Here is a 13,250-nt window from a genome sequence, read left to right as displayed (position 1 = left end):
GCTGCAACAGAGATGACTCCCCAAGCCAAGGCAAGGTAGATTCGAGTTAATAAACCGCCACACATGATATTCTACCCTAATTTTTTCTGTAAAGCAGCATCTAACGGGAAAAAAAAAAGATGAACATACAATAGGAAGCAAGAACGTAGTAGAAATTATTGTTCCCTTATATAATGAAAGTGCTGGCTAAATTGAATTTCTTTGAATTATAGAAATTAGGAAAGGAAAAAATAATTACCATTTCCCCCACCTCTCACCCAGACTGTAAGGGTAATTATAGTGATAATAAGGGGTAAGAGGGCTTCCTCAATATATGGCAAGTTGGGCCAAAAAGACTATTACTGGAAATAGTAATCTTCAAAAGTTGAGGGCTTGGAGTCATCAGACTTGAACTCACTTTATTCCAATATATTTCTTCAAAAGCCTTAAAAAGAAAAGAATTTTGCTTTCAGTGTAAGCACATGCTTTCCGAAGCTGAGACTCATTTTGGTTCTTTGCATTTTGTATTTGATTTGTTTTAGCAATCTTAGGTGTATGCGTAAGCGGGTGAGGGGTAAGTAGAGAATTCTTCTACCCAGTCTTGTTTATATATTATTAATGTTATAGTAGATCCTAGAGACTGAAAATTGTTTTCCAAACCAAGAATTTTGTCAGGAAAGAAAACAAAAAAGAAGAATGCTGCAACTGACAGTCTCCTAAATGAAGCCCAGGTGCATAAGAATCGTTGGCATGCAGCATAGTTGCATTAAAAATTAGGACTGAAAAAAACCACCTTTAACGTAGGTCTTCATAGAAACATTCTTGTTTAGTACACATAAAAGGATCTTTTTGTTCCTAAGGAACCTGCAAGTACCGAGGACCCTTTTCCCGAATGCTAAAGGTGACCTCTTAAACAGGCAGCCATGTATAGTACCATGTTTACATATACTTCCATAAGATAAAATACAACAGCAAGAAAAGCATATTTTCCTAAATGCACCATATGGATTGAAAGGATTGAAATGCCTCTGTTTGTATATCAATGGTGAAAATAAATCAGAGGGATATCTAGACAAAGCTACACTTTGATATATGAAGAATCTGCACAGCTAACATGTTTATAGTATGATGAAGCCTAGTGTGCCAGATAAGAAAAATACATTTTGCAGGTAGACCTAAATCTTTATACTGTTGTGATTTTTAACTGACCTGTCTCCTTTCATCATGGAGTAGCTTCATGACCATAAATACAGGGAACCGCTGACAGTATAACTCATCTCTTAAACATAGTTTGTTCCTAGCAGCTAAGACAGTTTAGAGGAGTGGGGGAGGCTTTACTTACCCCAGACAAGGACAATGTATCTCAGCGGAATGCAGTACAGGATGACTGTGAACACACAGAGGGCTACAATGGCCAGCCAGCTTAAGAATGGGACGGTCCAGTTGAAAGTGCTGAATGGAAAATTAACACATCAGCAATCTGAGTACTTCATACTTTTTTCAAATACTAAAATACATAATGATTCTTACTTGGGACCTAGTTAGTCTGCATTTCTCTCTGGAATAGATTCCAGTTGTAATAGGTTATCAGAGGACCCAGGCTAGCCATAATCTGCTCAGTTGCATGAAGACAGGGCCCAGGTAAACAGTCTTGCTGCCAACTCCTCCAGATTGTTCCAGGTGACTTCAGAGTCTAAAGCCATTGTGCTACTTGGGTGACTCCCCACATGAAAGAAGATCTTTATTTTTCTACTGCTAAGACTAGTACCCATCCTTGTTTTCTCTGGCTTTTCAGAGGGGAATGCCTCTGGACCCACCATTCTTCCTTCCATCAACTCTCGGTATTCCCCACATTGGGAATAAAATGTTGCCAGCAACTCTTGGTAGATGTAAATCTTACATGGTTGTGTAAAAAAATCCTCTGAATGTTAGAATTCCTTAGAGGAATACTCACTTGTCCTACCTCAGCTATATTTCAAATAGAACTGGAAATCAGGAAAGAGGAATAGAACAGTTAGCCTTGCAAAACTTCACTTCTTATCATTGCCCTTCTTCCCAGAAATACATATATAATTAATAAAATCAGCATTGCTTACTATTATCTCTCATGTACTTCTTGTAAAGGACAGCATTCTGGCAGAAGTAATTGGTAACATAGACAGCTGGGTCAGAGAAGGCTGCAAGACTCAGTATTGACAAGACATGATAACAAATGGAAATGAGACCAATGAACAGAAGAAGTTACAAAAAAAAAAATGTACTGAGGAGATAGGAAGGAATTTACTGAGACAAAAAGAAAAATGAAGACAAAGGCAAAAACTATGATGTAAAAATGTTTTTAAAAGAGTAGAAAAATCAAGTAAATGGAACATGGGAAGATTATAATCACTTAAGGCTTTTTGGTAGAAGCCAGTCTGGTACTTCTTAAGAGTGTGCCAAAATTATAAAGAAAATAGAAACACTGTGTAGATCCTCCAGGGTTGGGCATATAAATATATCACCATTTACAGGCATACCATTGCATTCTTTGAAATTTCTCCTAAGTGTTCATCCACTAAAGGGGAACTAACATATCATGTCGTCTGACCCTTTAGCATGAGAGCCAAGAAGTTAGCCAATCTGTATTCAAAGCCTAGATTCTGTTATGTGGATTTAGCTGAGTCAAAACCCTTTCCCCATTTATAAAATGGGGATAGTTTATTCTGTCAAGGAAGACGGGTTGTGGTGGTAACATGCTTATGTGAATCAAGGTGAAATTATCAGAACTAATCAACTCAAGGAATCTCATTTATGGCACTATTTTCTTACGAGACAGTGAGAAGGCCCCTAAGACACTTCAGCAAAACATATTGTTCATGTAGATAAATGTTAGTGTTTTTTATTTCTTCTAATTTCCTGGTATTGTATATTGTACTTACTTGAGGTGAGTTTATTTTCAGGGCAATTTTGACCCAATAAAGGATGATTGCTAAAAGATTTTCTTCCATACAATGCCTCAGCATAATACTTAGGAATTAGTTGTTCCTTAGCTTTGTAGCATGTAGCTTGCTTTTTGTCTCTCTCTAGGTCAAAATTGTTTCCTGAAATTTTTTTCTACTAAAAGAGCCAATGTTGGGTCAATCTGGTTATCCTATTTTCAGTAATCCTTGGGATCTGGCTTTTCTGTCTTTGTCTTCTTCCTCTTATGGTCAAGAGTGAGCATCTGTAACTCATCAGGTAAAGGATCATGCCTTCCCTTCCGATGGACACCTGTGCCTCCCTTGCTTCTGCTTGCTTGTGGAGAGAACAGAAGGCTAAGGGATCTGCTTGTTTTCATGTGGCTCAGCTTAGAGTCATCCATCACACAACTCCATGTGTGAGGGCACTGGCTCTTCACTCAGAAAACCTTCCTTCTGGGCAGCCCCACTGAAGAATTCCCTGTGTTCTCCTTACTCCTATTGGAAGGATAAATGGCAAAGAATCCCCACCAGTGTAGCTGTTAGAAAAATAAAATAAAATAAAACTGCCCTTTTCTATTTCTACACTCTGCATTATGGAATCTAAATCTAGAATATGATCTTCCCCCAAAAGGGATGCAATTCAAGAAAGTTCTGGAATGATTATTTAGTAACAAGACATGGTAATTATAGAGCCCTTTCATTTTGTGCTTAAAGATTGCTTCTGAATCTGCTTTCTGGATAGATGCTTTTAATTCCATGTGACCCCAGGAGAATTTCTCTTTTTTAGCATTCAAAAGATCATTTTGCGGGAGAGATGGCTCCTCCAAGACTCACTGGCTCCTGTGCCATCTTCCTGTACCTTAGCATAGGAAGTTCTGCAAAACCCAGGTTTCCCTAAGGCTGAACCACTGCCAAGATCTGGTGGTCATATCCCTCAGCTAGTCATGTTTTCCAGCCAAGCATCTGTTCTGAGGCCTTGTACCACCTAGAGTTACAAAGGAGCTTCTTCCTCTCAGGCGTTCACCGCCTGATCCATGGTATTTTGGTATAAATCAGATGTTTTTGTCGGGTATCAGCACACTGTGTACCCCAGATAAAAGACAACACTCAATGAGGAAATGCCCCAAATTCAGGGCTTCACACTGTTTCAGTGGATAGCGTGTAGAGGACAGGTAAACATTCTTGGAGATGAGAGGAAGAAGGAGAAAGAAAAGATATGGGAATGGTCTTCAGAAGGCCAAGACTGAATGTTTCCTAAAGGCACATCTGGGAGTGAGAGGGGGGCTGTTCTGTCTAATATAATGTAAGAAAGTGGAAACTCAGCACCTACACATGCGGAAATATATTAAACAAAAAATTATACAAAATAAAATGCATTATCCCTTGCAACATGACAGGTACCAGATGAATGACTCACACCTTTAGTTTAAATAATTTACTCCTTTCAAATTCTGTGTATGCCCAAGGATTCAGATCTGTAGAAAACTTTTGGTTATGAATAACAAACAATGAATAGATACATTAAACTAAGAAAATAAAGGTTTCTCCAGAATTTGGCACCCCTTCTTGAATAGACCATTAGCAATCATTATGTAGGCCAATTTTTACATAATTTAGAAGTATGAGGGTCTTAGTATATCTTTTAACTAATAATTGTTGTAAATACACTTTTTAAAAAAACATTGTTTTAGATAAAACATAAGTATATAAGATTAAGAATGTAAGTTTCTTAATTTTGCATTAGAGCTCAGTGAAGCTCTATTTCTTAATTTTAAAGTCAAGGAAAAGGAATGCTGTTTTTATAATTTTAAAAATTGTGTGTATTTTCTAAATGAAAGAGCATTAGTTTATTGATAATTATGGATCTCAGCTATTTAAATACAAACTTGAAAAAAATACTTTTGCAGGGTACCATAAATACAATTTTGAAAAAAATTTACTGTCACTTGATGAAAATATAACTAGACCAATAATAAAATGCAGGTGTATCTTAATTACCTGAAGTCCTCATTTAGCTTGGTTTATTTTTTTCCTATCACAATTTCATATTCCGTTTAAGAACAAAGTCTTTCACAGTGAAAAATGTGCTAAAATTTAGGACGGTGTTATTTCTTCAAAGCTACAAGTATGACTTCTTTCCAACCAATATGTTCTAAATTTCAGGAAGGAAATTGACAGAACTTTCATAAAGCCAAAGACTGGCAGAAATAAAGTAAATAATGATGAAACTGAGCAATAGAGCACCCAGAAAGAGTGTCCCCTGCCAAAAAGAATGTGGCATTTCACCCTTCGAGAAACAAATGGACACCCTGTCCCACAGAAGACCGGGGCTCACATGTCACCGTCACTCACTTCTTTATCCTTTCGCCAAAGGAAGCCACTTCATCTAGGATGTTCTGGACACTGACACAAACCTCCTGGATGGCATAGATTTTATTTATAAATCCCTTTTTTTCACTGTCCTAAAATGCAATAAAAAAGAAATTCTGTATGAGTAAAGGTATTCTTCATTGCTTGAATTATTTCTGTTGTCCCTGTCTTGCATTTTTAAACTTAACTTCATTTTTGTGTGTATATAAATGGATAATTGGAACCCATGAAAATACCAGGATTTTAAGGAACATGAGGAGAAAGGGGACCCAGCGTCATGGATTTGTACTTATAAAGATAGCTGCAAAGCAAGAGCCTTGGGTTCCTTTGCTCTTGCTCTGATGAGCAGAACATACATTTGGGGGAGGAAGGTATAAGAGAGAGGGGAGGTCCCAGAATTACCAAACCCAGATTCTACAGTGCTTCTGGATTCACCGAGACATACCTTAGCGGACCCAGTTTCTTGACCCCACCGCCCATAAACCTAACTTTTGTTGTGGCTCTAGATATTTCAGCAGCAGAGAATGCTGGATGCACTTGAGATTTGTGAGCAATGAAAACTGGAAAAAAAAAAAAAAACACCAAAACCCGGAATCTACTATGTGGATACTACTTAGATCATATACAAACTAAGCCTGACCTCCTTCTTAAAAATAATAGTCATATATTTTATACAGTAGTATATGCTGTATTAGGTTCTAACTAAACATTTTTTCCCCTTTTTGGTGCTTAGTTCATTTTAAAACACTGAATTTAAGCAAAGCTGGTGTGCTGCAGGTCACGGATGGGCGGAGATTGAGCATTAAATTTAAGCACCTAGAGAGTGGAGTGACCTTAGGAGAAATGTGCATATTTTGCAATTTTAGACTCAAAGGAAGAAACAGTGGTGGCCTTTCACAATTGAAAATTCTGCTTAGTAGCCTGGCATCACAGGCACTTGCCTAGGCTGTTTGGTGGAGACCATCCAACCCTGATTCTATGACTCCATTCCTCCATGCCAGCTTGAATATCTATGGAAATGTAGATCCAATTTCATTACTTTAACTTCTTTTGAACACTTGCACACTATGCCAGAACACTTGAGACCTCATGTGGCAGTCAGTGCTTGCTGAAAGCAGCCAGGAAGCTAGAATAATAATGTCATGTTGCACATTTACATACTGACTTTCATTTCAGAAGAGTCTAAAGCACTCTACACTGTGAACACTTGGCCAGGGCTGGCATCCCGCCACCTCAGAAACTGCAGGCAAGTGAATGACAGATGTGTGTGCCTCCTCCAAGGACAACAGGGTACACTGGGACCAAGGACATGGAGGCCAGTTTTATAACGATCTTTGGTATAGATACCAGTTACTTAGAGTCTTAATTTTAAATTTAATTCACATGGGAGAAATGTGTCTATTATTCATCTTGCTTATGCCAAAATGGATTGTCAATTAGGTAGACAAGACGCATAAAGCTTAAATAGTATTGGGAACAGTTAGCTACTCAGGGTTCCCTACTGTCTTCAGAAGTCACCATTCACTTGTCATGACAGACGTTGGTCCATCAATTTATCTTTCACACTCTCCAGTAAAAAAAAAAAAAAAAAAAAAAAAAAAAAAAGTTAGAAAAAAAAAAGTTAGTTTCACCTATACAATTGTGCACGTTAGAGTAAAATGAGTAACCAGTGGCTTTTTCCTGTTCCTTTCAAAACTAGAAAGTTGGTCTGCCCCAACTGTGTGTCCCTTAGTGTTCTCAAGCACCAGCTAAGTTCATTTATGTCTGTGAAGCAAAGTACTCATAAATATTTATCCACATACGGAGTAAGTCAAACTGGAGTTGAAGCATGCTGGTTGTACAATGGAAGTCCTTTGAGAATGTCTTTCACCTCAAAATTATGTGAAAAAATATTTCACAGAAACAAAATATATGAAATACCTAGGTAAAACTTCAGCAGGAAATGTACAAAATATATAAAGTTTTTTTTTTTCAGTTGAATATATAGGCTTAATGAAATTTCAAGCAAATCCTAATGTTTAGATTGGAGAAAACGGGGAGAACTTAATAGTGTTTTTAAAGTTTGTTGGACAAATAAATAGGTAACTAGCTAAGAAATTTTACAAAAGAGTAATCATGAGAAGGCATTCACTGTACCCAATATTTAATTAAAATGAGATATGGGCATCAAAAGACTGGTATATAAGGTGCCATGCACAAAGGAAATAAGTATTGTTACTGGGCATTTAACTGGGGAAAGTTATGTTAGATCCTACCTAAAATAGACATTCACATCTGAGATAGCCAAAATCTATCTTAATATCTGTCTCAAATAGCCCCCAATACATTCCATATTAATGTTAAGAAGTTTTTTTAAAAACAGTATCTACCATAATGAAGTTGGCTTCATCCCTGGGATGCAAGGCTGATTCAACATACACAAATGAATAAATTCATCACATAAACAGAACTAAAAACAAAAACCACATGATTATCTCAATAGACGCGAAAAAGGCCTTCAATAAAATTCAACATCCCTTCAAGTTAAAAATTCAATAAACTAGGTATTGATGGAACATACCTCAAAATAATAAGGACCATTTATGACAAACCCACAGCCAAAATGGGCAAAAGCTGGAAGTATTCCCCTTGAAATCTGGCACAAGATAAGGATGCCCTCTCTCACCACTCCTACTCAACATAGTATTGGAAGTTCTGGTCAGGGCAATCAGGCAAGAGAGAAATAAAGGGTATTCACATAGGAACATAGGAAGTTAAACTGTCTGTTTGCAGATGACATGATCCTGTATCTAGAAAACCCTATTGTCTCAATCCTAAAGTTTCTTAAGCTGATAAGCAACTTCAGCAAAGTCTCAGGATATAAAAATCAATGTGCAAAATTGCTAGCATTCCTATACACCAACAGTAGACAAGTAGAGAGCCAAATCATGAATCAACTCCCATTCACAATTGCTACAAAGAGAATAAAATACCTAGGAATACAGCTAACAAGGGAAGGGAAGGACCTCTTCAATGAGAACCACAAACCACTGCTCAAGGAAATCAGAGGACACAAACAAGTGGGAAAATATTTCATGCTCATGTATAGGAAGAATCATTATTGTGAAAATGGCCATACTACCCAAAGTAATTTATAGATTCAATGCTATTCCCATCAAACTACCACTGACATTCTTCACAGAATTAGAAAAAAACTTCTTTAAAATTAATATGGAACCAAAAAAGAGCCCGTATAGCTAAGACAATCCTAAGCAAAAAGAACAAAGCTGGAGGCATCATGCTACCTGACTTCAAACTATATTACAAGGCTACAGTAACCAAAACAGCATGGTACTGGTACAAAAACAGACACATACAGCAACAGAATAGAAAAGAGATCTCAGAAATAAGACCGCACATCTACAACCATCTGATCTTTGACAAAGTTGACAAAAACAAGCAATGAGGAAAGGATTCCTTGTATAATTAACAGTGCTGGAAAAACTGGCTAGCCATATGCAGAAAACTGAAACTGGACCCCTTTCTTATACCTTATACAAAAATTAACTCAAGATGGACTAAAGACTTAGATGTAAAACAAAACTATAAAAACCGTAGAAGAAAATCTAGACAATACCACGAGCATATGCACAGGCAAAGATTTCAGGACAAAAACGTCTAAAGCAAACATTCTGCTTTGCAACCAACATTTTGGTTGCAGTGAAACCAAAGTAAAAATCAACAAATGGGATCTAATTAAACTAAAGAGCTTCTGCATAGCAAAAGAAATCAGAGCAAACAGACAACTTACAGAATGGCAGAAAATTTTTTCAATCACTCTGACAAGGTCTAATATCCAGAATCTACAAGGAACTTAAATTTACAAGAAAAATCCATTAAAAAGTAGGCAAAGGACATGAACAGACACTTCACAAAAGAAGACTTACTATTATTTTCGACATGAAGTTTCTCTCTTGTTGCCCAGGCTGCAGTGCGATGGTGGGATCTCAGCTCACTGCAACCTCCACCTCCCAGGTTCAAGCGATTCTCCTGCCTCAGCCTCCCAAGTAGCTGGTATTACAGGCATGTGGCACCACACCTGGCTAACGTTTTGTATTTTTAGTAGAGACAGGGTTTCACCATGTTTGCCAGGCTGGTCTCGAACTCCTGACCTCGGGTGATCCACCCACCTTGGCCTCCCAAAGTGCTGGGATTACAGGCGTGAGCCACTGTGCCCAGCCCAAAAGACATTTATGCAGTCAACAAACTTATGAAAAAAAGCTCAACATCAGTGATCATTAGAGAAATGAAAATCAAAACCACAATGAGATACCATATCGTGCCAGTCAGAATGGCTATTATTAAAAAGTCAAGAAACAACAGATGCTGGCGAGGCTATGGAGAAATAGGAATACTTTTACACTGTTGGTGGGACTGTAAACTAGTTCAACCATTGTAGAAGACAGTGTGGTGATTCCTCAAAGACCTAGAACCAGAAATACCATTTGACCCAGCAATCCCATTACTGGGTATATACCCAAAGGAATATACATTATTTTATTATAAAGATACATGCACATGTATTGCAGACTATTCACAAAAGCAAAGACATGGAATCAACCCAAATGCCCATCAGTGCTTAAGTGATAGACTGGATAAAGAAAATGTGATACATATATACCATGGGATACTATGCAGACATAAAAAGGAACTAGATCATGTCCTTTGCAGGTACATGGATGGAGTTGGAAGCCATTATCCTCAGCAAACTAATGCAGGAACAGAAAACCAAACACCACATGTTCTCACTTATAAGTGGGAGCTAAACAATGAGAACAGATAGACAAAGAGAGGGGAACAGCAAACACTGGGATCTGCAGGTGGTGGTGGCGGTGGGGGGCAGTGATGTGGGGAGGGAGGGCATCAGGATAAATAGCTAATGCATACAAGGCTTAATACCTAGGTGATGGGTTGATGGGTGCAGCAAACCACCATGGCACATGTTTACCTATGTAACAACTCTGCATGTCCTGCACATGTGTCCTGGAACTTAAAATATAATTAAATTTTTTTAAAAAGTTAAAAGCAAAAATGAATTATGAAAAGACAATACAGGGAAGTTATTTACTGACCTTGGAATAGGAAAGAACTTTCTAAACGTGCAAAAAGTAAAATAAATTACAAAGGAAAATAATTTATAGCAATGGTTACATAAAATTTAAAACATGTCAAAAGTCATAAATTTAAAAGGCTAAGTGAGAAAAAAAATCAACAAATGCTACAAATGATGGGATGATATTTCCAAAATAGTAAACATCTGAAAATGTTTTCATTGCATTTTTGTTTATAACAAAAAGAGTAATAGTATGTTGGATGAGATTAATTATGGTACATACAATTGATAGGTTATGAAATCAGAAAATATTTAGAGAGAATATATAATGACAACAAAAATGCTTATGATCTAATATATATAGTGTAATCCTAATTTATGTTTAAAATGTCTATGTTGGGGGGGAAAAAAAGGATGAAGGAGATGCATCAAAATATTCCAGTAATGGAAATTTATCTTCTTCATACCTTCCTGTAATATTCAAATTGTTTGCAATTAATATTTTACTTTTATAATCAGAATATTTCCCCAATTGTCTTAATATTACTAAAGGAAGATGGTTAGAAGAAATAAATGAACTGGTACTTGGCTTGTCTATTTTTTATATTTTTATAAGCTATCTTAATTTTGGAAAGAAATGGAATATAAACACACTCATTAAGCAGTGTAAAGTGCTTTTCTCATAACTCATCCAATACTCACAACCATCCTACAATGTAGTTATATTTCTCCACTCTACAGAAGAGAAAACTGAGGCTCAGAGAAAACGACAGAACTTGGGTTGGGACAATGCCTGGCTAACTCCAGAGTCTATATAATAACCATATGACCTTCCTATTCTATCCAGGAAGGTTTCAGTTCCTACCAGTAATTCCTTTGAGATAAAGAAAAATGATTTGAAAATGTTTCGAAAATGCAGACACCATAATCTAGCCTTGAGAATCATCATAGAGCTAAAATCTTGAGCAAGAGAATGAAATCCAGAAACTTGAAGGTAGAAAGTGAAAGATGTGTTAGAAACCACCAGATTTAATGTCAATCATGCAAGCAAATATTAAGTGCAGGACCTTCATTAATAAGATGTGTCACTTGAGGCATCTGTGAAGAAAATTTTTAATAGCCATTTTAAAATCCAAGTGCTGATGTACGATTATTGGCTAAGGATTTTAAAATATTCACTCAATCTTCATTTGCTTTGTTACTGCTGCACTCCCAGCCCACCGCCACTCCCTTACCCTCAACTACCAAAAGACAAAATAAGATGGTCTGTAATGTTGACGCAGTTTTGAAAAGCAAATGCTTTGGGATAAAATTTTCATTTTAAAATCTGTCATCAAATTCTATATTCTTTCATTGTGGTCTCCAACCAATGAAGTAATTACTCTTTATATACAGTATAGGACCCAAACCTGCAATGGGTAATGGAATTGCTATGTTGCATTCCAATATTTCATACTTTTTTCAATAATGTTCAATACTTTATTGTAGAGAATAAATTGGTACATTCCTTTATTGTTGTTTTTGCTTTCCTTTTTAAAGCAGCTGGATGAAAGAAATATCACAGAGTAGTTAATCACCCAGTCTTGGTAGTGACACTTTTTTTTTTAATGCATTATTAATGTTTCTTTTGAAGATGCAAAAAAAAAAATACCTATAACAGCTATAACCATGAATCTGAGAATATGTGAGATTTATATTGCACAACTATTTCTAATGATTTTATACAATATTTCTAAAAGCTCTCTTATTAGGTTTTAAATAGTCCCTAAAACATCACTAACTGTAAAAGTTGAAGTACAGTGATTCTTTAATATATGCCTACTTTACTATGACATATCACAACAGAAAGTTAACTAGATTCTTCCAAAGTACCTACCACCTAGTTTTGAGATATTTAAGAAAATCTAAAGACCTAAATAATCAATAGGCATACCTTACATATTTGAAGAATCCTATTCATTGACTTTCAAGCCAAAATGACAGATTCTCCCCTTCATTGAGTCTGTTCTAAATGGGAACATGAAGCCAAAGTGATAGACATCAGGGGGTGAATATTCTGGGACTGGTTTTTCCTGCCGAGCTGCATCCTAGCTTAGTCATTAATACATTTAGGAACCCTGCCATAGTGGTCATTGTCAACCATGTTGAGAAGTTATCTGTTGAACACCTGTGCTGTATTAATCAGAATTAGCAGGTATGTAGAATATATTTGCTACAAATATTGCTATTATAAAATCAATGTTATTTCACTTTCTAAGGTGAGAGAGTATCTTAGGAGAAAGGGAGAGCTATTAAATCTTATGCTACAATAATGAGCATAAAATGGAACTATACCAGGGCATATGGTCACCTTATTATTTCCTGGAGGAAGTATTCGGATTTGAGATACCTTCTATCCCAAAGAGCTAATTAATCTTTATCATAATTTTGCTTGTCCTTTAAAGTCTTGCTTACATAACCTTTGGCAAAAGGTGAATCGTAAGGCTGATATTTGCTATGAGACATAATTATTTATTATAGTTTACCATTGATTGGAGCTCTTCTTTGGACAAGTATAGACTCACATAGCATGATGTCTGAAATTATGTTTGGAACATGTTTATGTTTCCCGTGTTGGATGCTAAAGATGGTTTTGGTCCACTACTTTCTCTAGTTCACTTAGATGCTGTGCAAAATAGACTTCTTCTCAGATCTATACTTCCAACCTATGGAAAATACATTAGATGGGAAGTATGGAGTGGATAAAGGCACAAAAAGAAGTGATCAAATGTTTTCTCTGTGCCAATCTTTCTTCTTTTTCAGATATAAAAAAACCATGTTTCAACCTGAAATCTGGAATACTGAAATTCTCAGAGAGCAGTTCAGCAATT

The 13,250-nt window shown here is 36.4% G+C and overlaps 1 protein-coding gene across 12 annotated transcripts in view; it reads right to left on the bottom strand.

Annotated features, from left to right (window-relative positions):
- Positions 1-13,250, bottom strand: part of MCTP1 (multiple C2 and transmembrane domain containing 1) — a 594,209-nt gene that overhangs the window by 3,928 nt on the left and 577,031 nt on the right. For all 12 annotated transcript variants that reach the window (XM_050794290.1, XM_050794291.1, XM_050794293.1 and 9 more), the window contains 2 exons: positions 5,271-5,380; positions 1,322-1,431 (listed from right to left, as the gene is read on the bottom strand). In XM_050794290.1, the coding sequence (XP_050650247.1) occupies positions 1,322-1,431; positions 5,271-5,380 (220 nt within the window). The remainder of the gene's footprint in view (positions 1-1,321; positions 1,432-5,270; positions 5,381-13,250) is intronic.

This window comes from Macaca thibetana, chromosome 6 (genome assembly GCF_024542745.1).
Source record: "Macaca thibetana thibetana isolate TM-01 chromosome 6, ASM2454274v1, whole genome shotgun sequence".
Lineage (NCBI taxonomy): Eukaryota > Metazoa > Chordata > Mammalia > Primates > Cercopithecidae > Macaca > Macaca thibetana.
This window is presented reverse-complemented; position numbering and strand designations above follow the sequence as displayed.